The sequence below is a fragment of the Schistocerca serialis genome, chromosome 3, assembly GCF_023864345.2.
Source record: "Schistocerca serialis cubense isolate TAMUIC-IGC-003099 chromosome 3, iqSchSeri2.2, whole genome shotgun sequence".
NCBI lineage: Eukaryota > Metazoa > Arthropoda > Insecta > Orthoptera > Acrididae > Schistocerca > Schistocerca serialis.
In genome coordinates, this window is record NC_064640.1 from 190,500,344 (window position 1) to 190,527,546 (window position 27,203).

General features: G+C 36.7%; 1 protein-coding gene across 2 annotated transcripts in view; it reads right to left on the minus strand.

The window, feature by feature from the left end:
• Positions 1–1,180: 1,180 nt before the first annotated feature.
• The window catches only part of LOC126469896 (ras-like GTP-binding protein Rho1), a 60,299-nt gene continuing 34,276 nt past the window's right edge, over positions 1,181–27,203 (minus strand). For both annotated transcript variants that reach the window (XM_050097239.1, XM_050097240.1), the window contains 4 exons: positions 6,566–6,726; positions 4,062–4,262; positions 2,469–2,651; positions 1,181–2,223 (listed from right to left, as the gene is read on the minus strand). In XM_050097239.1, coding sequence (XP_049953196.1) covers positions 2,185–2,223; positions 2,469–2,651; positions 4,062–4,262; positions 6,566–6,726 — 584 coding nt within the window. In that variant the 3' untranslated portion in view covers positions 1,181–2,184. The remainder of the gene's footprint in view (positions 2,224–2,468; positions 2,652–4,061; positions 4,263–6,565; positions 6,727–27,203) is intronic.

The following is a 27,203-nucleotide window of genomic DNA, read 5'->3' on the forward strand; positions in this document are numbered from 1 at the left end:
CAAAACTTATGTTCATTAAAAACTGTCAGTTATCAGAATGTTTGAATCTAAAAACCTACTTGTTTTAACAGTCTAGTGTCATAGTATTGTACCGCTAATGTTTGTGCTTCCAAAAATGTATAGTGTTACCAGAATAACATGTTAATGACAAAACTATTAGAAAATACAAGTTTGCAGAAAAATCTTTGCAAGATTTGTGGATTCTGATGCACACCAAAAACCTCCACTACATAGAATAGAATCATCATTAATACCACCAATTTTAGGACATTGAACTAACTGTTGATCAAAATTTCTGCCTACTGCGTATCACTCTTTTCATGTCTTTAACATAACTATGTACCATGTCCTAGCTGTTTCATTTGAAATTTTGTAGAAATTAGCTTACATGTGTCTAAATAGGCTTCGTGCACCAAGCCCATTTCATTTAGCATCTATTGCAACTATTGATCAAAGAAACTACAGTAACTATGTAATTTAATCTTGTTGCAGTTTCCATGATTTTTTTCCACCATTATTATGTCACAGTCAATACGCATATAAAATATGCATTAATTGTTTTGACTTAATTTGAACCCAACCTGGAGACGGTAAAGCAACAGAAATCAAAGATAAGTAAAATTTTGATCCAACTGAAATGTTTAAACACACAATACTTTTTAACTTCTCTATGCTCTCGAATGCATGCAGTGCAGTAAAGGAGTGTTGTATGCACTTTCAATGACGACTGGTAACTGCTTACAGCAAAACTAATGATAAATTTAAATTCAGAGATACTTTAATTCACAATAATGCCATAGATGGGACCGATTGTTTTAAAACGAGCCTCAACTCTCTCTCTGTTAATCCAACCAAGGCCCAAACCACACAACATACACGTTGTTCACGAACGGTTTTCCATGATTACTGTCAGATAAAATGGCATTCTGAATATACTAGAAACTCGTGCAGCTACCTAACCAAATTAAACCAAACCATGTTGCAAGTTTGTTGATGGGGCCATCACAGACAGAATATTTAAAAAACAAATTTTTAACGACTTTCTTGTTGACTCGTTAACCTTGTAAGATCAGCTAGTAGGCATTTGCTCCTTACAATTTGTTACTATTAATCAGTAACAACATTTCTGCAGGACAAACTGCAAATCCAACTATAACAACAATTTTGAAATAAAAAACAATTGGAACAGAATGAATTTTATTTCATCTAATCTCAGAACAGAATCACATACAGTACACAGATGCTTACTTTTATCAACATTTTAGTTAGATCACAAAAATGCTGTTAGACTGAATATACCATTTACATATTTATATGCATATATATATAATATATATCTCCATTTATGTATAATCAAAATACAAAGAATTATTTAACTATGTTACACAGATATACCATTAAAACAAAATTTTGAAACCTGTTACATAGATATCCCACTAAAAGAAAATTTTGAAACTTTTTTTTTTGCAACTATTGATTAAAGAAACTTAAAGACATGTCTTACACTTCAATGAATTAAATATCAAACATTTGGAACATCCAGCATTTTTTCTGCTAGCAGTTCTTTATGTCAGTACAGATATAAATATCTAAAAATGAAATGATATGTCGTATGAAAATATTGGGCTCAAAATTACTTTAAAAATATCTAAATGAATAATGGAGGAATAATCCATACTATTTTAAATCAGTGCTAATGAGAATTCAACATAAAACTGCTCGCTTTCTTTGCTCGCAGGGTATTATCAGGCACCTGAATGCAAGTTCATTAATGTTGCACAGGGACAATTTTGTACGCTGTAAACTTTTTCAGCCTATCAGCCAGTATGTTACAGCTGCCATTACTATTCTGTTCACAAAACTCAAATGGACCACACATCACTTAAAAAATAAGAGATTTTAAATTTTTGTGCAACTTATCGGCACCCTATACAAAAACTAAATACTCAAAAATGTAAAGTCATCACACAAATACATAAGTTTTAAAACTAAATCATTTTTAGTATATGGTATTTCTCCAACTGTAAAGCAATAATGAATTGTCTTGTATGGCAAACCAAGACACCTGGAACTGATAGCTGAAATGTTCTTTACGATAAGTTTTCTAGTTATTTTTGCCATGCTATACAAGGTACTTACTGATTATCAGACAAATTAACTGGTACATAAGTAACATATGATGTTTTAAAGCAATCTACATCGTCCCCTCTTCTTTTTCTTCACCTAGAAGGAGAGAGATCAAGCTCAGTAACAGTGAAGAATTACGTTAAATGCTAAAATCTAAACCTAGTACACATGTACACATGAACTTTTTAATATGAATTGTCAGCTATTTCACCTTTCAATCAGCAGTGAATAACATGCTCATGAAGAAAGCTCTGCAAGAATGTTATCTCTTGCTGTCTGTTAACTGACAAGCACAAAAGGCAATCTTAACTATCTAAGCATCAATTTACTCTTAAACTTACTTGCAAAGCAGCACGCGTAGCAGTTTCAAAGACTTCACGAACTCCTTCCTTGCTTTTTGCAGAACACTCAAGATATGCAAAGGCACTGATTTTTTCTGCCATTGCCCTCCCCTCCTCTGGTTTCACAGGTTCTTGCTTCATTTTGCCTAACTCTTTTATTGTATTGGGATCATTTCTCAAATCCTTTGAATAAAAAATGCAAAAATAGTAAGGAAGGTAAATTAAACACAAATTTATAATTGTACAAATTATTTTACACAAAATAAAATCCTTAACAACAACAACAACGACGACAACACTGCCCATTACTTGTTACTACTACAGGCTGTAAAAAGACACTATACTAGAAACAACAGCAGGATCTTACATATCATGTTCAGTTTCCTTTACACCTACAGTTTTTTTAATGTTGAGATGTTGCCTATCCCATTACGTAGTTACATGTAACAAGAGTCTATTCCTAAGATCACACCCACACTTTATGAGTTAAGTACACCAAAGTGCAACTTTAAAACATAGCTGTGTGCAGCAACCGTGAAATTAGCAATGGATTTTATGGTCTAATTGAGCATCGTTTTGACTCCTAAACTAAGGGAGTCTTCTTCAGAATTTATATTACCTAAATAAGGGGATAGGAAGTTAGTCATTAATGAGAAAAATGCAGGACAGTAATAATTAATATTTGTATTTAACAGTCTTTAAAGTGCTTTATCATATACCTTGTTAAGGAATCTTTCATTTGTGTTTTTCAAATTGATCTGTTAAGTGTTTTCTGCAATTGCAGGTTGCTGTGACAGACCACTGTTATCCGAATGCCACAACCAGACACCGTTTTCTTTGTTGGGTCAATTATCAATCTTGCTGAATGTAAATGCCATAATGCACTGTGATGAAACAGAAGATTTAAGTGCCAAAAACCGATTCATGACAAACTGCTGGAAACTAATGTCAGTTTGAATATGAGTATGTATGACATTTTGTACCATTAGGGACACTACAAATGCATTTTAGCTTTTTATGATGCACCTGCTCCTCTCTGATCAGAACACACTGAGTATGCAACACAATAATATTAATGCCCCATACATGAGACTGTACAATACATGTACATGTCAGATGTGATGTATCTGTGTCTTTCATAGTATTGGCTTATTAATTTATTTGTGAATCTCTTTTTCCTTTACAACTAACTAACTTTAGACAGAGCAGCTGAGCAAGTGCATTATTTACTTTGTTTCTGAGATTATGGAACAAGTCACCTTCAGCAATACTTTACTGGTCAGGCAAGACCTCTGAAATATTTGTTCACCCAAGTCAAAGATACTTCCCAGGCACCCTGGCAACACTGGAATGGGAACTATATGAATTTCAAATACGACTAGGGTTGTATCAGCTAGTTAATTTAATGGACTTAAAATACTATCTCTTCTGCCAACAATGCATACCATACTTTGCACCTTCCTAAGTAACTTCAAATGTGGTGAGAAATTTGTAACAAAATCATAAAAAGCAGAAGAAATACATCTGAATTGCTCCTATATGACGTAGAAAATTTAAAAAATTGAACTGACACAGAACACAAATCAAACTGACCTTTTTGTTCCCAACCAGAATTATTGGAACATTTGGGCAAAAATGCTTTACTTCTGGAGTCCATTTTTCTGGAATATTTTCTAATGAATCTGGTGAATCTATTGAGAAGCACATCAGAATTACATCAGTATCTGGATACGAAAGTGGTCTCAGGCGATCATAGTCTTCTTGGCCTGCTGTGTCCCAAAGTGCAAGCTCCACCTGAAATTCAGGAGATGTTCATAACAAAGGAATATATAAAAGTTCTCTTTTCATGAACAACAACAAGGGGTGTTCCACAAATAATGCAACACTTTCTTTTCCTGAAAACAGGTTGGCTTTATTCAGGATTACAATACACCATATTATTCCCCACCCTTCTGGCTACAAAACCCTATTTTGCAATATAATCTCTGTTCATGTGAAGGCCTTATATCACCTTAGTGTGAGAGCCTGTTTGCCCACATGGTACAGCTCGACTGGTCAACGACAAAGCCACAGTCTTGCTGCAACAATAACCTCCCCATCATCCACATACTGCTTCCCACAGAGTGCACCCTTCATCAGACCAAAGAAAAGGAAGTCTGAAGGTGCAAGATCTGGGCTGTAGCATGTATGACATAACAGTACAATTAAGTTTTGTGAGCCCCTCACAGGTGCACAGACGTGTGTGAGGCCTTGTGCTGTAATTGAGAAGAAGTAATTATTTGCATTTTTGTGTTAATGAACACACTCAAGTCATTTCTTTAATTTCCTGAGGGTAGCACTGCAGGAGTCACAGCTGTGTGCAACTGGCTGGAACAGGGGAAACTTGACAGGTGTGTGTGACTTCATTGTGATGATGACAGATGCCTCACTCAATGACTCACCATGCTTTTGTTCACTGCCACACCTCTGTAGGCATTCTGCAAACACCTACAAATACGAGGGCTAGCCACAAAGTATATTATGTTTTGGAATTAAAAATAAATAAAGTGTTGGAAATTTTTTTATTATATACAGATGAAAGCCACACTTAAATACTACTTTTCTACATAGTTGCCATTTAAATTAAGGCACTTATCGTAGCGATGGACAAGCTTGGAAATTCCTTCGTCGTAAAATTCTGCCACCTGCGCCTTCAACCACGTGGTTACCTCTTCTTGAAGCTGTGCGTCGTCATCAAAACGCTGCATAGCCAACCACTTCTTCATTGCTGGGAATAAGTGGAAGTCGCTCGGTGCCAGGTTGGGACTGTACGGCAGATGAGGAAACAACTCCCACTTAAAAGATTCGAGAACTTCAAGAGTGGCATTTGCCGTGTGGGCCCGGGAGTTGTCGTGAATCAGCAAGATCTTTGAGCCCAACTTTCCCCTGAGCTTGTTTTGTATTGCTCTTCTGAGGTTGTGCAGAGTTTGGCAATACCTTTGAGAGTTTACTGTAGTGCCTCTTTCCAGGAAATTCACAAAAATCACATCTTTTCTGTCCCAAAAGACAGTTGCCACGTGGTTGAAGGTGCAGGCGGTCGAATTTTACGACGAAGGAATTTCCAAGCTCGTCCATCGCTATGATAAGTGCCTTAATTTAAATGGCAACTATGTAGAAAAGTAGTATTTAAGTGTGGCTTTCATCTGTATATAATAAAAAAAATTTCCAACACTTACTTTATTTTTAGTTCCAAAACGTAATGTACTTTGTGGATAGCCCTCGTATCTGATCGTCTGGATTTCCGGGAAAAAACCTCAGTGACAGTTCTCTGCTTGGAACACACCTTCGTTACAGAGGCCATTTTGAAGGCTGTGCATAGTGCCACCACCTATCAGAATTTTATGAAACTGTGGAGGCTGAAGTGGGAATATCCACTATATCCCACTACAAATTAAGCATTTTTTAAACAAAGACTGGCTGAGAGAAAAGTTCTGCATTACTTATTGAACTCCCCTGTTGTTTACATGCATAATAATTATTCCTGTTGCAATGAAACCATAAGAGATTGCACACTAATAATCAGTCCGATACGTATATTTCAATATTAGATACGTTGTCCTTTCTATACGCCCAGGGGAATAAAATCCTCATTAATGTGGAGCATATCAGAAAAACACAATACGTAAGACATACTTTACAGAATAATTAACATGGTTACGTTTGATGTTTATTCTGCAGATTATAGTTTAACTGATCTGCCAAACAAGTGGAACAAGTCAAAGCTCATGGAACTTTGCTGGCCCAGAATGAAGAAGAATGCTAGCAATAATCTTCGAGTTTTAATATTTCCGTAACTTAGTTGGGGAAAACCATTCCAAGCCCTCCAAATGAGAGCCAAGGAACACTTTCATATTACACTAAATTGTGCTGCTGGTGAGACATTTCTGTCACATTATGTGCAACAAACAATACAGATTAAAAGGCATAGAGTACTAATTTTTTAAAAGAAAGGAAAGATGTGACAACACTAAGCTTTTATTAATATGCATTGCCTAGAACTAACAGATTGCAGTTCACTGAAATCTTTAACAAAAGCCCTGTGATATTTATTTACTCACCTGCTTTCCATCCACTTCAATATCTGCAACATAATTCTCAAAAACTGTTGGCACATACACTTCTGGGAATTGATCCTTACTGAACACTATTAAAAGGCAAGTTTTACCACAGGCACCATCTCCAACTATAACCAACTTTTTCCTGATGGCAGCCATAAATTCTGAAAATATTAAAATAATTCTCTTACTGTTAAGATTTTTGTAAATATTTAATCATACCCCGTACAAATAATGCAGGAAACTACCACCCCATAACTAACTGAAAACTCATGCATAAGTACTTGCATTCTTGTTACAATATTTTTGATTTGGAACTTAAAACATCACTTTTTTACTTAGAGAGGCTAGAATCTTAAACAGCAACTTTTCGGCCCTGGCAATGATTAAATACTCATGAAGTCCCCACTAAATTTTTCCACATGAACACTTCCACATATCACAAAACTTGCACTTCAAAAACATGAATGGTTCATATTTGTTTGATATCTGATATTATAGAGAAGTTGATATATGGCATTTGACTGTATGGATTATGCAGAAGACACCTCAGTTTATAAATTCCAGGAAAGAAACACTAAACTGAAGTACATATCATAATACTTAATTTCTTAAAGTGTTCCCAATTCTTTAGGAAAAACTGAATTCTTTACTAGCATAATTGTTTTGTATATTCCTATGTTTTTAACTCTATTAGAGTCACACTTTTTATTGGCAAGAGCTAATATAACGAATTAACAGACAATGTGCTTTCATTTGTAAAACACTAATGTGATTAACAAATATATTGCACCACAAATGTGTAATAGGCATTAAGTTTTAAGCTCAAAAATTTAAGACACTGCACTTATTTCCACTACCATTGCACACGTTCTTTTGCTCTATTTCATCTTTTCCTTCATAAAAAAATATTAATGCTATTTATCACACTGATCCTAACTCTAAGCACATTTATGAGACAAAAGAGTATGTTATTGACAATATTTTTCCTGTGCATGGTTAATAGGGGAAAAAAAGGCCTACAGAGATCTTGACTTAAGGCTAGAATCAATTAAGAACATATCACTGAAGTTATTACTCTGCCTTCATTTTAGCCTGCACAGTAATTGGAGAAACACACATAAACAGACTTGTGCAGGGTTGACACATTTGGTAGAACTACAGACATGAAATACAGGGTGACAGAACTGGCATGCAGTGGCCACATAAACTGTCATGCACATGCAAGGAACATACACAATACTATTACCTTAGATTTGGTTATCTGTATCACAAATATCCAGCAATTTCTCTTTAACAGCATGCAGATTATCATTACTTACACATGCAGTGATACTAAAATAAAATCTCAAACTAAATATTTTCACTCACACTTGACTAATTTGATGGGTTAAGCTTTTTAGCATATTTGAGTTGCAAGATTTTCAAATTCTGTTTAAACTGTGCTTTATCTGAAACAGAGTTTTTAAAGACTGCTGGCAATTTATTTAATGGGAGTGTTCCTGAATAATGGACTCTGTTTTGGACTAAGGTAAGTTATTTTACGTCTTTATGTAGATACCAAGCAGTATAGCTCCTGTCTGTCTTCACTAACACTATTTATTTTTCCCAATACAGTTATTGTAAAATCCACAAATCTGTTACACTAACACTTCCTCAAGTCATTCCCAGCATTTCACATCACATCATTATTTTGAAGACTTTATAATGCAATAGGTTATTGCAACTGCACTTTTTGTTGGATAATTCTGTGTGTATAATTTATTTGCTGAAAAATAGTGTGTAGCTACTTAAAGTCATTCGAACTTCAAGAGACACGGTGCCGGCCTGACTGACATTGTCAGTAACATTTTTCAAGAATAAAGTTACGCACTGTTTTGCACTACAACTGCCCAAAGGAAAGTTGTGCTGACTTTGATCAAAGTGCTTGTATCTGTGAGGCAAGTAATCATGAAGTTCCAGACTTCTGACACAAACTAGTAATACATGTTCATAATTATGCAAATTAAAGTGAGACTGACCAACTATAGTGAGAGATGCACTTTTCACTATCAATCCAGTATAAATAATAGATGTAAGACCAACTGAGTTGTGAATTTAGTACTATATAAAAGTTAGATGTTCTGTAGTTCATTCATGGTACATGTTATGCTCTGGAATTTGTAAAACCAGCAAACAGAAGACATTAAAAAATGAGGACGACAAAAATATATGACCACATGCTGGCCATTCAAACTTTTTTCTGTACGAATTACTAAAACTCCTGCTTGCCATAGAAGGAAGGAAGGAAGGAAGGAAGGAAGGAAGGAAGGAAGGAAAATTGGTGTTTAATGTCGCACTGAAAACGAAGTCATTACAGATGGAGCACAAGCTCTGATTAGGGAAGGAAATCAGCTGTGTCCTTTCAAATGAACAATCCAGGCATTCACCTTGTGATTTAGGAAAATCATGGAAAACTTAGATCTGGATGGCTGGACAGTGATTTGAACTGCTGTCTTCCCAAATCCAAGCCCAGTGTGCTAACCTCTGCACCACCTTGCTTGGTCTCTTGGCATAGAAGGACCCATTAAGGAGAAAGATCTTTAATTTACATTTGAAAATACTTCTGCTACCTGTCAGACTTTATTTCCCAAGGTAGTCAGTCACAGAATTTTATAACTGCATATTTCACCTTTCTGTTCCAATGTTTGATTCATAAAAAAGTAATGCTGATTATTTTTCCTTTAAGTGTTACTATATCTATTACTCTCAAACTCAGGTGGATTGCTGTTCACAAACTTTTGTAAGTGAATAACGGTACAGTGATGCTGTAGTTAATATTCCCATCTTCTTAACCCTAGATTACTAAACCCTCACAAAATTATGACTGCAGTAGGGTATAAAAAAATAGGATATTTTGTACTTATTTAGCACATAAAACACACCATGTGACCAAAAGAATCCGGACACCCTGAAAAACATGTTTTTCATATTAGGTGTATTGCACTGCCACCTGCTGCCAGGTCCTCCATATCAGCGACCTCAGTAGTCATTAGACATCGTGAGAAAACAGAATAGGGTGCTCCACAGAACTCACGGACTTTGAATGTGGTCAGGTGATTGGGTGTCACTTGTGTCGTACGTCTGTTTGATGATTGGTTTGTGGGGCACTCAACTGCACTGACAACGACGACGACACAAACACCCAGCCTCCAGGCAGAGAAAATCCCCAACCCGGCCAGGAATAAAACCCGGGACCCCATGATCCTGAGGCAGCAACGATTGCCACAAGACCACGAGCTGCTGACGTCATACGTCCGTATGTGGGATTTCCACACTCCTAAACATCCCTAGGTCCACTGTTTCCAATGTGATGGTGAAGTGGAAATGAAGGGACACATACAGCACAAAAGCGTACAGACCGACCTCGTCTGCTGACTGACAGACCACTGACAGTTGAAGAGGATTGCAATGTGTAATAGACATCTATCCAGACCATCAAACAGGAACTCCAAACTGCATGAGGATCCACTGCAAGTACAATGACAGTTAGGAGGGAGGTGAGAAAAATTTGATTTCATGGTCAAGCAACTGCTCATAAGCCACACATCATGCCAGTAAATGCCAAACGACGCCTCGCATGATCTAAGGAGCGTAAACATTGGACAACTGAAAAGTGGAAAAACGTTGTGTGGAGTGACGAATCACACTACGCAATGTGCCGATCCAATGGCAGGGTGTGGGTATGGCGAATGCCTGGTGATTGTCATCTGCCAGCGTGTGTAGTGCCAACAGTAAAATTCTGAGGCAGTGGTGTTATGGTGTGGTCGTGTTTTCATGGAGGAGGAGGGGGGGGGGGGGCCTTGTGCACCCTTTGTTGTTTTGCGTGGTTCTATCACAGCACAGGCCTACATTGATGTTTTAAACACCTTCTTGCTTCCCATTATTGAAGAGCAATTTGGGGATGGCGATTCGATCTTTCAATAATATCAAGTACCTGTTCATAATGCACGGGCTGTGGAGGAGTGGTTAGATGACAATAACATCCCTGTAATGGGCTGGCCTGCACAGAGTCCTGACCTGAATCCTATAGAACACCTTTGAGATGTTTTAGAATGCCAACTTCGTGCCAGGCCTCACCGACCGACATCAATACCTCTCCTCAGCGCAGCGCTCCGTGAAGAATGGGCTTCCATTCCCCAGGAAACCTTCCAGCACCTGATTGAACGTATGACTGTGAGAGTGGAAGTTGTCATCAAGGCTACGGGTGGGCCAACACCATATTGAATTCCAGTATTACTGATGGAGGGCACCACAAACTTTAAAGTCATTTTCAGCCAGGTGTCCTGATACTCTCGATCACATCGTGTACCACTGAAGATCTAATAATGACGATTAACTAACACAGACTCTATAAATTATGACACTGTGAATAAAATGTGGATTAGTAATGTGGAGTTCAGTAGCAGTGTAACACCCCCCCCCCCCCCCCCCTTTTTTACAGTTCATGGGTTAATAAGATCCCTGCAGGATGTGTGTGAATCCCACAAAATAACTGTAACTGCTTTCTTTCGTCTGATGAATATTTTTTCACTAACAGAGGAGTCAGACTAGTATATTATCTCGTAACACATCAATGAATGAAAATAAGTTAACATATGTTAACTTACTGGCTTCTTTATCCCCAAAATTTGCAAGTATTTTTATGGCAAATCAGCTGAGCCTAAACGTTTTAGCGAATCTACTACAGTTTTTTTTCAGATTTAAGATTTCATCAATTTGCATACCTAGGAACTTATAATTTCTAACATGTTTATTATTTGTTGTTTCTATAATTTGTGGGGGGGGATATGTTTGACAATACAAAACTGGATGGATTGCTTTCTTTCCAAATTCTAATACTAGCCCATTTGGGCAAAACCAGTCAGTACCTTTCACAAAGAATCATTTACTATTTTCCCTGTTGATGCTTTTCTGCTTGGCTTCACATCAATGCTTATGTAATCTGCAAACATAACGGATTTTGCCCCAACTCTAAAATCAAGCTCATTAGCATAAAACAACAACAGTAGTCGGCCAATGATCATACCTTGTGGGGCTCCCGCTGTAATTTCTCCCCATATGGATTGTGGTGTCTGTCTTTGTACTACTCAAACAGCTTAGGGTAACTTTTTGCATTCTGTTTCTTAAATGGGCACTAAATCATGCACTTACTGAACTACATAACCCCTAGGAACTTAACTTCTCTAATAAAATTTATGACTGACACAGCCAAATGCCTTCAATACATTACAGAAGATCTAGAGTGGTGACATGTTTTACCATTTAAAGATTTTTTTTTATCATGTGCTCAGTAAATGTATAAATAGCTGTTTCAGTAGAGTGGACCTTTTTAAATCCAAAAAATTGTGTAAGGGGTGACACTGGACAGTAATGTGGAGTCAACCATCTTATAGAGGGGCAAAACAATGGCCTATTTGCATCTGACTGGTAAAATTCTCTGAATTAATGACTCATTACATAAGTGACTAAAAACCATTACATACTACTGGTACAAACTTTTATTATCTTATTTGAGAGATTATCCACCCCATATTAGATTTCACTTTTTAAGTCATGATCTCCCTTTTTTCAGATTAGGATATGAGATTAATTTGTTCACACAATGATAATGTATGCGTGCTTTGACTGTGCATACCGCTATAACTCTGCTACAGTCTCTCACATCCCCACATGGTTACATGGTATGGTAGTGCTCCTTCCCCTAACTATGTAAGTTACGTTTGGATCTGCAGGGGTTGGGTTCAAAGACACAAGTAAAAAAAAAAAAAGAAGGGTATCACACCAATAGACTTCTTGTGGGAAGATGGGAAGACAGTGAAGCAGCTTGGAATCGAGTACTGAAGTGGCCGTGACTGGAAAGAACGTTCCTTTGACAGTGTTGGACAATGTTCGAGAATGTTATACAATTTTCCTGAAGATTCGAGAATGTTTCAGATCTCCAAGGTAACACGGAATTAATAGGAAGAACATTATTTACACATTATGGGCATTTTCGCAAATGTTGCAGTTATTCCAATATCAACTCCAACAGATGAAAGTAATGCATGCTTAAAGAAATCATCTTTGGCCTCAAATGAGGTAAGTACAGCTAAGAAGAAATATGAGAGGTCAACTTTCCAATGAAGAAAGCAAAACATTTGTTGAAAACTCTTCCAAACTAGTGAAGGCACTCACCCGATTGATTGTGCAACTCATCAAACTGAACTTACTAGTGATAATGATGTAGTTCACAATATTAATTTGTAAACTCAACAAGAAATGGTAATGAACAGCTATCAATCAATATAATTTAAACACCAATCATATCAGGAAAAAATAAAGGAAAAACAGCATTTATTATGAAGATTATGTTGATCTCTACCAAACTTCCATGTCAATTTCAATTCCAAGGACTGCAGTTTTCAATATGATTAGCATTTAGTATCACTATACACTGATCAGCCAGAACATTATGACAACCTACGTAATAGCCGGTACGTCCACCTTCGGCAAGGGTGACAGCAAGGTCATGTCTTGGCGTGGAAGCAGTGCAGCCTTGATGGGTCTCTGGAGAGAGTTGGCACACTACTATGCACAAGTCACCTAATTCCCCTAAATTTCTGAAAAGGGGACAATGAACTCTGATGCCATGTTCAATCACATCACAGATGTGTTAGATCGGATTCAGATCTGTAGAGTTGGAGGACCAGCACATCAAATGAAACTCACCACTGTGTCCTCCCATCACACTCCTGGCATTGTGACATGGCAAATAATCTTGTGGAGAAATGCCACTGCCATCAGGAAACATGATCGTCATAAAGGGGTGTACGTGGTCTGCAACCAATGTACAATACTCCTTGGCAGTCAGGGCGCCTTGCACGAGCTCCACCAGGTGCATGGATGCTCACATGCATGTTCCCCAGAGCGTAATGGAGCCACCATCAGCTTGTCTCTGTCCCGCAGTACAGGTGGCATGGAGCTGTTCCCCTGGAAGATGACAGATTCGCACCTTTCCATCAGCATGATGAAGGTATCGGGATTCATTAGACCATGCAACACTGCCACTGCACCAACGTCCAGTGCCAATGGTCACGGGCATATTTCAGTTGTTGATGTTGTGGTGTTAACATTGGTACATGCATGGATCACTGGCTGCAGAGGCCCATTGTTACAAGTGTTTGGTGCAATGTGTGTTCAGACACACTTTTACTCTGTCCAGCAATGAAGTCTTATGTTAGTTCTGCAAATGAAGTCTTATGTTAGTTCTGCAACAGTTCATCAGCTATCCTGTTTTACCAGTCTGCCCAGACTATGACATCTGTAATGAAGAGTGGCTGCCTAACCCCACCACGTCTGGATGTTGTTTCACCTTATTTTTGTCACATGTTGATGACACCACAGCATTCCCGAACACCCAAAACGTTTTGCAGTTTCTGAAATGCTAGTGGTTAAGGGATTGTGCACCTTCCCCATTCTACACACAGACAACACATACTAATAAAATAGGCACCATGTTTGTGTCTGACTAGCAGTCATTCATTTCCAGGTAATGCTGCTATCACCAGTGCTGGTTTATATCTATAGTACATCGGTGGTCATAAGGTTCTGAGTAATCAGTGTGAACAAGGCAAAAAGACAAACATTTAGATATTTTGGTATTAATTAGAAAGAATCATGCTCTTCTCACTATTAGTTATATGTAGCTTGCTCTAAGAATGGAAAACCCAAATTGTTTGTGTGTCTACTCACCAAACAACAAGATGATAAATGTGGGTCATAAGAAAGTATTGTGATAGAGGAAGTTAATCGAATATAAAATGTAGTGAAAAGGAAGGAAAGTTTTCTTTCACTAAATTAAACACAGCTGCATTCAGAATTTGATGACTTAGTATAGATTTAAAATTTGTCTACTTAAAGGTTGATCCTTTTACCACCAATCACCAGTTGTGTCAGGCACTACCCTTGGTTTCCTTGTTGTGTACTACAATGGTTGTGCAGTGTTAGCTGCTGTGTTTCTGGAGATACACAAGTGAAGTGGTCACTATGGCATTGTGATGATCACAGGGACATCATCCATCTATTTTGCACACATTTTTTTAACATTTGAGTATTTTGGAATGTTCTAGGTGTTATATAAAGAAGTGACTGGGGGAGTACTTTACTTCAGATTAGGGTACTGTTGGGTACTTCAATGGATTTAAGAGTACTGGAGACTTTATGAACATTCCAGAGTACTTTTTAGCATGGCATATTAACATTTTTACGATTTTTTAATGTTCATTTTTACTACGTTTTCGACTGTCCTCGAGTGATCTAGAGTGTTCACAGAAAACAAATATAAAAACAATGGGAAGCTGTTCATATTCAGAAAACATATTTAAAAAATGTACAAATAAAATGCATACCATGTGGTTTTTAGTTGGAAGTATAACAACAATTGTCTTTTCAATCTCTGGTAGTCCTGCTGATGTCACTGATAATGATGCAGACAGCTTACATTCCTGCAGTGTGACAACTGTCCCATCTGCTATTACCATTTGCCCACTGTATGGCCAACTATTCCATAGGAGTTTGGCTGCAAGCAGGTAAATATGCTGCACACTACCAACTTATTATTTATGAACGCCCTTTTCATTCATAAAGTTACACAGTTCTGCTAGTGGACGTAACTATACTGTGTCCAGACTTCGTTTTACACAGTCCAAGTCTGAGATTCTCTCTCCTGTCCTGAAATATCTAATAATTTCTGAAAATACTCAATATGCTTACAAGTTTTTCAAGAAAGTTCTATACATTGAAAGGTGCCTGGATCTGAAGCCAATATCTTTAACCAACTCACACAACCACCTTTGTGTAAAATGTAACGCTAAATTCAAAGGTGTAGTAACACTGTCACCCAAAATTTAACGAAATATCCACAAAAAGATTATCATTAAATTTTCTCACACATGTAAAATTATTCAGTGCCTCAATTTCAAGACTCACTTATATGAAAAAGTGTATGATCTTATTTATCATTATCATGTTGTAATTTATGGGCAATTTAATTTTTGGTGGTAGTGGCAGTAACAGTCTTACCCAGCACCAGTTTGACCACTAAAACAAAAATTCCAATTTCATCCATGCCACCAAAGCATGCTAGTAGAAAGCCAAAGACTAACATGCAGCACACAAAATCGTAATTCCACAGAGTGTGTACATTAACTACATTATGCCTATTTTATATATAATTTTAAACAGGGTGTGACAAAAAAAAAAATGTGAAAATTCTCAAGGCAAAATACTAAGTGCCACAGTAGAACACTTCTATTATTTATATTAGATACATAAAACATCAAATATTGCTCGAAAGAACAAAACTTCTCACAAAGCATCAGTTCCACGCTGACAAATAAGTGGTACACAAAGAAGGGTTATATGGTAACGAGAGAAAACTCAGCTAATAGATATTATCTGGTACTCTGAGCCTCCACACAAGTGTAGCTTCAGGATGCCACATTTTATGCCCCTTCATGATGTAGACAACAAAAATAAATCACAGCTAGACCTCAATGAATTGATCATTACTATTTATGTGCCGATGTATGTAACTGATACACTGAGTGCATTCAGTCTCCGTCCATGCATTCTGTAAAATTTGAACCACAGCACAAAAATTAGTCACACAAAGCACGGTCACAACTCAAGCCAAAAATGTTTGGTTCCTAAAAGTGGGGTAACTGGAGCACCAACCCTATCCCCTCGACACGTTTCATGGTTCATTAAGGCCCACACTGTATAGAAGAATTAAGACTATCCATGAAGAAAATGTCTAATAAATTCCTTTGAGTGAACAGCATCAATAAAAATATGTTAAAAATACAAAAAATGCAGAATATTTCCATCAACACTTTTACAACAAGTAATCACAAAAGCAGCTCTTTTCTTAGCTTCCAATTACATTTTTTACTCTAGAAGGAATCTTTCACTCTGCAGTGAAGTGTGGAACTGTTTTGAAACTTGCTAACAAATTGAAACTGTACACCAGACTGGGACTAACCTGGAAGATCACAGGTTCCTTTATGAAATTTCAACTTTTGTACACTATATTCAGATTTCCTATCCTTCCTAACAGTGTCAAGTTATTTTTTTTTGGGTGGGTGGGGGGGGGGGGGGCCCGCGCGATGACACCACTGGGACATTCCACGCCGAGTGGTCAAATGTCAGAGAAAGTTCGCTCATGACCATAATGAATTTTGCTGAAATTTTGTGAAAGCATTAGTAAAGCTTACTTTCACCAACAGCAGTGATTTGTTTTACCCTACAGTAAAGTGCACCAGAGTTTTTGCCAAGTTTGAGACAATATCTCTGGCAATATTTCCTTAAAAGAAACAGAACTAGGCCAACTTTTACAACTTTTTGAGCTCTCTTAAATGAAATAATAAAATATTTCTTGAGCAATTTTCATACGGCTAATTTGAAGCAAAGTAGGCCAAAAAAATAGGTGCTCAGGGTGGGGGTGGGGAGCGGAAGGTGAAATTCAGCTTTCTATATCTCTGGAAGTAATAGCAGGATAAACGTGAAATTTCACACATAACTTACCAATACAAGGTTTTAGAATACACAATTTTATTCTCATACTGTCTCCAAATAGTTTACAAATTGAGGGCCAAGTAATTGATTTTGTAAAAATGCCAGAAGTTGGTGTAACCCACTTAAATAAAGTCTTCTGTAAACTTTCTTAAACTATTTTCATTAGAAAGACCAAGTCGTTGGATTTGGTTTTGCAATGCAAGCAGATAAGGTGAGGTGCATATAAAGTATGCTCTATTCCACTTTTACTCAAATCTCTATTTTTTTTTTTATTATGTTCTACAACTGTTTAGTACTGTCTGGGAAAGATATTATCGAAAATTGTGATGACTGGAAAGTGAGTCATAAGAACTAAAAAACTTCAAGGAGGGTCTTGTCAAAGACACATCCTGACATTTTGTCCTCTTTTCCTGCTTTAGTGGCTACAGAATCAAACTGCTTTATACGCTTCAGAATTTAAATTTATTACCAATCCACTGCACATCACGATAGTTAAATTTTTGTGTAACAGCTGCAACACACATTGTATAAAACTGCCTTCAAGTCCCACACCATTGTTACATTGTGTAAATTTGGGTGAAGTTCATAGCAGTCTGCCTGACATTTTTATTGGAAAGAATCCTGTTATAGATAATTCTGAATATGTCTTTACTGTACACAGCTATGACATTCTAGTTTAGTTCTGGTTTGAAGTAAAGCATATTTTGCTTTCGCTTAGTTTGCAGTGTAAGAGGACCATTAGTGTACTGATGAAAACTTGTATAAATGTGATGCTATTGTCCATGGAAGCTTGCTCCTGCAACACAGCATTCTCATCACCACAAGGGCCATGCCTCATAGCAGAGCAACCGACAGCAGCAGGTGTTTTTTTTCCCCACAGGATCCCAAGGCTGATGGTACATTTCTTAAGTGTCAGAGGCCAAAGCTAGAAGACTTCTCTTTTAGGATGCTTTTGTTACCTTCAAGCTACTTTAATTTTTTTTACACGATTCATAAATGTGTTATGCAATATCACGAGGGAAGCAATACTGCTGGGCCAATTATGTCATTGAGGGTGCGGGAATAACAGCAACAATGTACTGATCCAGAACCCACACAACACTTATTAAAGCATCCTACTCAGTGGAAGTCTCACTGATATTTCCAATCCATAACTACTTTTCATATATGTATGCAGCATACTGTCCTGACTGGTGATGCAATGTTAATATATCTACTTTATTACTGTCACTAATTTTAGTCAGAAAAGGTGACATTTGAAACTCCACCTATCTGAATTACTGCTTCATCAGTTGGCAAAAAACTGATGGTTTTTCTAGTTCCTGCTAGAGTATGCCCATCTTAAACCCTCTCTTCGTGCAATACTTCCCTTTGTTCAATTTCTTCTTCGCTACTGAAAGCAAACAAATTTAATGCCATCAATGGGCTCCCAAGGCAGAAAATCACGTCACACCTCCAGCCACGACAATATGTTGCATGTATTTATGTAAAAGTGGAGGAGGATTGGAGATGTCGGCAATATTTCTGTTGAGCGGAAGAATGCTTTAACAAGATTTATGCACTCACATGGCCCAAAAAATCCATTTTACTGGCTATCTAGACGTGACAAGTACTCTGTTCCAGAACAGCACATTTTGCAGCTCTTGCAACATGCTCCGTGACATCATTTGCGAGCTGTATATAGAGTTTTTCTCATGACATTCTATAGCAAATTAATTACAACCTATAAGAAATTCAAACAGCTTGAAGGAAACATAAGCTTAGGGTTCTAAAAGGCACCTCATCTAGCTTTGGTCCCTAACATTTAAATGTATCATCAGGTTTGGGAACCTGTGGTAAGGAAATCTACTCGTGGCTGCTCTTGCACATCTATTACATGCGGGTCCCTAAGACGATGGCGATGCTAGTTTTTTCTCACTTTAAATGAAACAAGCAGTGGATAAACCATCGTGGGCAACAGCAACACATTTACACAATTTTTCCACCAGTACACTAATGTTCCTCACAAACTATATGGACACAAAATATGCTACACTTTAAACCAGAATTCAAAATAGCACATCAATAGCATAGCACAATACTCGAGATTCTCTACAACATGAACCCTTTCCAAAAAATGTCAGGCAGACAATGGTGTAAAACTTTAAGGCAACTTATATTACGTGTGTTGCAGCTGTTACGCAACAATTTTGTTATCATGATGGTCCAGTGCCTTGGCAATGCACAGTTAAATATTGAAGTTTATAACCAGTTTGATACTGTAGTTATTATGGCAAACAGGCTCAAATATGTCACAATGAGTCATGCCAACTTACATCCCTTTTTGGAGTGAGTTGTTCTGACTATCTCACTTCCTAGGCATCAGGACTTTTGATATTACCTGCCCCAGAGAGTAGTAAAAAAATTGTAGAACATAAAAGATATCAGATTTAATTGGAGTACCAGACCAAATATAGTTATTTAGATGGTTTAGAACATAATCTTTTTAATGAAAACAGTTCAAAAGAGTTTGCAGAGAACTTTTTATTCTTTTCATTTCTGGCATTTTTACAGAAACCATCAACTTTGCCCTCAATTTGTAAACTACTGGGAAGCAGTAGGGAATGACATTGTATTGGTAAGTTATTAAACACTAAATTTCAGGTTTATCCCGCAATTACTTCCAGACATACAAAAAGCTAAAATCTCGTGTTTAAAGGGTCTATTTTTCTGGCCAATTTTGCTTCAAATTATACTATTAAAAATGCTCAAGAAATCCATTACTTTGCTTAAGAGGGTGCAAAAAGTTGTACAGGATGACCTAGTTCTTTCAAGAAAATACTGCCAGAGATATTGGATCTCAAAGTTGCTGAAAACTTGGGGGTGCACCACTGAAAGTTGCACTGTGGGGTCAAACAATTATATTGCCAAAATTAAAACTCTACCAATCTTTTTTTTTTAGGAAAATGTGCAAATATTCATACAAAATTTTATTAGGATCCACAATGGTCATGCAGGGACCTCAAGATCACTTGGCACAGAATGATTCTACTGTTAGCAGTTTAAGTAATATACACTGTTAAAACCTGTTGACCAATATTCTCTTTTAAAGGTTGCGAACTACTCTTACAGCTCATATCCCTTCAAATATCCTTCTGTAGCTACTTTCAACTTTTCACTATATTGATTTGAAGGTACAATTATTATGAAATTTGTTATACATACCATTGTAGAGCAGATTTTGGTATATGATTACATATTTTATCCTTTTATTGAATTTTGACATAAAAGCATAATCTTACTTGTTATACACAACTGGTGGTAATGTGGCTTGATCGTACTCGTGTTTTTCTTGTAGGGTAACAACTAATTGAAAGAAATCTTTATTTTACTCCCATTCTACTTGCTTAATAATGTAATGGCTTGGTTGAAAAAGTAGCAGTATAAAATGAAATAGTCATTCCATGGTTGAAAAACTGAGAATTAACTGTATTACTCCACAGTGGATTACTTTCATGCAAATTCAGAAAGCATTAAGGTAACAACTGTGCAAAAAATGAGGTACTCTTACAACTATTTTCAATGTCCTCAGATTGATATAAAATTGTAAAACTTTCAGCTGAAGATAGTGCACCACGACATCTAAAGGAGATTAAAAATTGCGACAATTCAACAAATCATGCATCAGTCAATTCTTTCCACAGAAATGAGATCTTTTACATATACTTACTAAACACCATGTCACTGAATTTCCCAGGCTACACAAACCAAAAATGCTACTTGGAGCAATATGCAGTTTTAAGATTACTGCTGGGTCATTCCACATCAAAACACACAATAATTCAATGAATTGTAACCCTCTATCTCAGATTTTCACAAACCTTTGCACATTTGCTAACACTTATAACATAGTAAGTTCTGCAAAATCGTTTTAGTCTCAGCCTACAACTTTATTTTATATCAAATTTTGAATGTAGTGATATTCTGATATCTCGGCTCTGCAAGAATGTCAATGCAAAATGGTACTTATCTACATATATGCCCATAACACAGGTGTTTATGAAGATTTTTTTTTCAGAAGTTAAGTAAAGCACATAGTTAACAGATATCCAGTTATTGAAGCAATCAAGTTGCAAAGAAAATTTTTAAAAATATTAATATACATCAATTTTCAATTTCAGAAAAATTGCAAGGGTGTGGAAAAATGCTTATCTCACATTTGTCCAACCTGCTGGGAACCTCATTTTGGTCTTAAATAATAGCCTAGATTGTAAAGCTTTCAAATAAAATAAAAATTTTAATGGGTCTTCTGCTAATTGACACTTACATCTGAAATCAAAATACTTTTTGCTGGGATGGAAAAGGGTCATTTTAAGTAATGCATCCACTTACTGCCTCACTGCCTCAGATGCAAGGGTATCAATTTGGCATATTTAAGTACAACTCATTTTAGGCAGGCAAGTTAACCTTATGTGTGAAAATTTATTTCCTTCCATTTGACTAATTCAGTAATTTTTTAAAGACTATGATATACATGATTTGTCTGTTCAGCCCATCACCTGCTCACAGTGATAAAGTGTTCTTAGACTGCAGTAGTTTGTCTGAAACCTTTATAGGCATGGAAACAATGCAACAATTGCTAAAATTCATTATTGAGAATGCAACAATTAGTTTATTTGGCCTCAGTTGCTTTGTCTTTCTGTGAGATAGGCCATATCTGTTTGTGGCGTGGCTGTATCATTCCAGCTGTATAAAGCATGTTTTAAGTCAACTGGTGCTCAGTTAATAGCAATGGAAAATGTGAATTAATGCACTGTTGGAAAATTACTGAAACACCATGTCATTTGACAACCTATGCCTTAATAAAAACTATACAAAAAAATAGAAGAGCTGAGTGAAGACCAACGAGATTTGATATTGCTGCGATTAGCTGTCCACAAGATCAATAAAGTGCTATGATATGTGGACATCACAGATACTATTACTTAAAAGGTTTTGAAAGTCATCAAAGAGCTTGTGAGTCTATCAAAAAACACAGACAAACAGTTAAAAATCTTTGAGGTCAGTTTGCTTGTCTTTGTCTAAAACATTAAGTACTAAAGGAATCTACTACAGAATGTAAAACCAGGCCAAAAACTGTGCACATGTTTTAAGATTTGTGAACAGAAAACTGACACCAGTGATACAAATGGAAGAGACGGAGATGACCCAGAAGTGATACTTCACGAATCAGTACTAAAAAGTCAAAGTATTGAGGATGCAAATTAATCTTTACACGATTTGGAGCGCTCTCCCCCTTAAAACTTCACTCCATTCGAAATCACAGCGAGGCTTCATATGGCAAAAAGAAGCTATAAAAGTTAAGCGTGTTTTGGAAAGAAAAGTGGGCCAGGCATTAGATTGCTGTATTGAATATTCTGGGAGTAGAGAAGAAAAATTTGATTATGAAATTGTTAAGAAAGCCAAAGATTTTGATACCAAGATATTGTTAATGAAAGAGAAAGTAGTGTAAGAAACAAAGTCAGAATCCAATGTTAGTGAGTATGTGATTTGACAAGCAAAGAAACTGAAAACAGAAATGGGTATTTTAGCAATTCCTAAACCAAAAAGGGGGAAGTTATTGCTGATTAAATCTTAAAGATTGTCACCAATTTCGACCAAAATGATTAACATACTCAAATGTTACCAGGAACAAAAGACATAGTTAGAATACAGAAGAATGTGTATATGCAAAAAGACTCATTCTTTGCAACTTATGAGAAATGTACTCTTGCTTGAAACGGGAGAATCCAAACATTAACATTGGTCTTTAAAACTGAATTGGTGTGTTTTAGCTAGGGCTGCCAGCAATCATTTAGAGTGTGTGTGTGTGTGTGTGTTCCACCAAAGTGTAAACTGCTTTTGGATGTGGAACAATGAAGAAATATACAAAGAACTTACAAAATTTCATGTATGTGGCTCTGAAAACTACAACTGCATGCTTAATCACTGTGATTGTCCCAATGATGGCAAACTATCAGAATTATTAAAAGATAAATTAGCTTACAAACTGGCTGATGAAAAAATTGAGTTCTGCCAGATCAGGCAGAACTTGTAAAGAAGTCTGCAACTGTTGGTAATAAAATTACAGGCACTTAAACCACACTCATTATAGCTAAGTGTCAGTCAAAAATTGTTGAAACAATTGAAAGAAACTCAAACACTGGAAAAAGCAATTCTGCTAATGGACTTCACTAAAAACTACAGTTCTGTACTTCAGAATGAAATTCAGAGTTACCACTGGACAAGAAGCAGCTAGCTATACAATCCATCCCATGGGTGTTCATGTGGTAAAGGAAGAAAGTAAATTGGTAATAGTTAACCACTGCTTTATAAGTGATGATATGAAACATGATGTAGGACTTGTAAATGCTGTCCAGGAAGAAATGGTTACGTGGCTGGCAAAGCATTACCCACAAGTGAAGAAAGCACACTATTTCACTGATGTGCTGCTCAATAGAAGAACAGAAAAGCTTTAAAACTTGTGTGAGCACAAAAATGATTTTTCTATTGATGCCGATCATTCCTTTTTCGCTATTAGCCATGGTAAAGCTGTGTACTGTGGTTTGGGAGGACCTATAAAATGTATACTGAGAGGATCTAGTGGATGATGCACAAATAACTGCATCTGGTGTGTACGATTACTGCAAAGCTAATATTGGCCTTTTTTTCCAATTCTCAGAGAAAGTCAATGTAGATTTCCTAAGCAACAACCTCAAGGAGATATTTTCGACAGCCCGTACAATACCCGCAACCGGGAATTTTCACCACTACAAATCACTTTCTTGTGATTCTTTAGACATCAGAAGAGTAACTACTTCTGAAAAGCCTTCCTTGATTTTTTTTCATACAATGAAAATGCCCCACAATGGACATGCACTCATTCCTAACAAAATTCTTTTGTAGCAGCTGTATATAATGACAGATGGAACTTTGCCTTTGTCAAAAAGTCTGATGGAGGCGATGTTTATCTCCCTTTTCTCCACCCACCTGGACCAATAGTGTCACTCCTTTGGCCTGAGAATGAAGACTCTTGTTTTGTGCCTTTGGAAAACATTTTGTGCGTTGTTGGTGTACCTAAATCAGCATCATTAGGCAGAATGTACTACTTTAATGAAAAATTTACGAAGTTAACAGAATATAATTTGTCACAGTGGTTTAAAAACAGAAATGTTCTTAAGCAGTTTCATTGACAGTTTCAGGGATCATCACTGCTGAACATGTACGTGATGCAAATTTGACACCCTAAATAAAGTTAACTCCTGTTTCAATTAAATTTATACATTTTGGCTCTGTAGTTTCATGAAGCAGCAATACTACAGGTTGTCAGTTTACATAGTTTGATCTGAATGATCTTCTGAACAATGATGTGATATGTTAAACGAACATCCAATATCTATCAAAACTACTTTTTTTTGCTTTTAAATAATATCAGAGTTTCAATAAAAATAAATCTTATCAGCTGTCAGAAAGCTTTACATATTTAAAAAAAATCATTGTTTGGACAACAACAGCTTAAGTTGATTTTCTATACTACCATAAGTCAAGAATAGTTAATTTTTTTTCCTAATAAAGGTACAGCCCTTCTGTGACATATTGGGAAATGTGACAGTGATGTGTTGAAAATAAGACACTTCTTCTGTAGAAAAAGTTTTGTGAAAATCTGGAGAAGTTGGTGCAAGGTACTCATAATTTTGTTTTCATCACAGCATGAAGTACTGTGATTTTTCAGATTTGTGTATCCATTTGTAGAAACCCATTAATAATTTTATTATATTACAATGTGTACTGTCTTGGGTATTACTTAAGACCAATGATTATAAGTTCCCACCAGGTTGGAGAAATCTGATAAGCATTTTTCAATGTGTGTGTGTGTGTGTGTGTGTGTGTGTGTGTGTGTGTGTGTGTGTGTGTCCCTTTTTCCGGAAATTGAAAAGTGACCCACATTAAATTTTTTTGTATCGTTCTTTGTAACTTTACTGCTTAAATAATTACATATCAGTTAAGTACGTGCTTCTTTTACTTATGAAAAAAATTCCAAATCAAAAGCTTCATAAACACCTGAGTTATCGGCATTTATGTAGGTAAGTACCATTTTGCATTGAAATTCGTGCAGAGCCCAGTTATCAAAGTATCATTACATTTAAAATTCGATAGAAAAAAAAAAAAAATTAGCCTGAGAGCAAAAACATTTTGCACCGGTTTTTATGTTATAAGTATAAGCAAATATGTAAAGTTTCATGAAAATCTGAGATGATGGGAGACATGAACTGCACAATTTGACATGGAATATCCCTGCACTAACATTTGTGAAAATTGCAACACCCTGAAATAATGGCCTGAATGTATTTCAAGTCAAACAGCTTGTCTGCAAGTGATTAAGGCTGCAGAGCAATGGCATAACACTGACCTTTACAGTCACAAAAGAGAGATTTCAAACAAAGAGGAAGTGGGAAGACAACAGCCAGTGAGCATTAATACTAATGTGAGTTTGAATAGGGTACATTGGCAAGTTTCAAGAAAAATTGTCATATTGCAATATTTCAGCTTGTACAGGATGGAAGCAATGATAGATTACTGGACAAGACTATCCAGTCACTGTATATTATGATCACAACATTGTCTGTATGGACATTACAGAACCTACAGCTTCATCTACAGTTTTATGTTAACACTGGAACTAGTGGCTCACAATGCCCACTGCATCATCTTCCATTGGCCTGGAAAACCACAGAATGCAATAGGCATGTTACTACCATCACTATACTAAGTGATAAACAGTAGTGTTTTCCACAAAGCCCCACTTCAGCCCATTCTGCACTGATCATCATTTACAGAGAAGGAATAAAAATGTTGAAACACCAAAAAAAACATTTTCTGGTCTAATTCAATCTAGGAAATCTAGAGAGATTCAAACCAACTTGAAATTGTTTTGAAACAGATAAATACAGGTGCTGTATGGTTTTCAAAGCAATCTTACACCATTCTTTCTGCAAAATTGTGGAAGTTCAGGTAACAATGAGGGATGTAAATAGTGGCCCCACCCCCTTCTCACCAAAGTAGACCACAAAGGCTCAATAATATTGAGGTCTGGTGACTGGTGGTCAGGAGTGAGGCTATAATTTATCCTCATGCTCACAAAACCACTAACAATGTGAGCTGTGTTAACAGGGACCCCGATGTCTTTGAACACAGAATCACCACTGGAGAAGAAACATACCCTGGGATGGACCTTATCAGCTAAAATGGTCGTATAGCCCTTGCACGTAATGTAACCTTTCAGAGTAAACATGGGGACCATGGAATACCATGATGTGGCTACCCAAATCATCACTTGGGAAGTAAACTCGGCCCGAAGTTGGAAACAATGTGCAACAATACTCATCTGACCAAGTGACTTTCTTCCCTTGCTCCACTGTTCAGGTTTCGCTATCAGAACTGCATAGAGCACTGTTCTGACCATGACTGACACTTGCAATGCACTGAGGATAATGTACAAGTGTCATTCATGGTCAGATATAACAGTGCAATCTGCAGGCTTGGCTAGCATATGCATTTATGTTCAAAATGCATAGCTCACAGTGTTTAGATGTCTCTGTCCAAACCTGTATGTGTTTGATGCCACTGTGGTGACCACAATCTGGAGCTGCATTGTAGAACAGCTAAGTGGAAAAATTAAAGGAGACATGGACTGGACTTTCATTGGATATAACATGCATTATTGGCCACTACATACTGAAGGCGATCTAATCAGGAACCACATCGACATAGTGATGTTTGGGCCTGATATAGTGCTCCTTAGATAACTCCACATTCAATATTTTAACAGGAGACAGGCACCAATTCTTGTTTGAATTGTTTGTTCATCTGCTACATCATTCATTAAAAATATCTGGAATGTGGTCTGTTAGCAACTTGCCACAGTCCTAAAGCAACCACTGCTGCTGTTTTGTGGGCATTTACAAATTGTGTAAAAGATTCTCTATGAACATATTCAGACACACTAACTCCATGAACGTATGTTTAA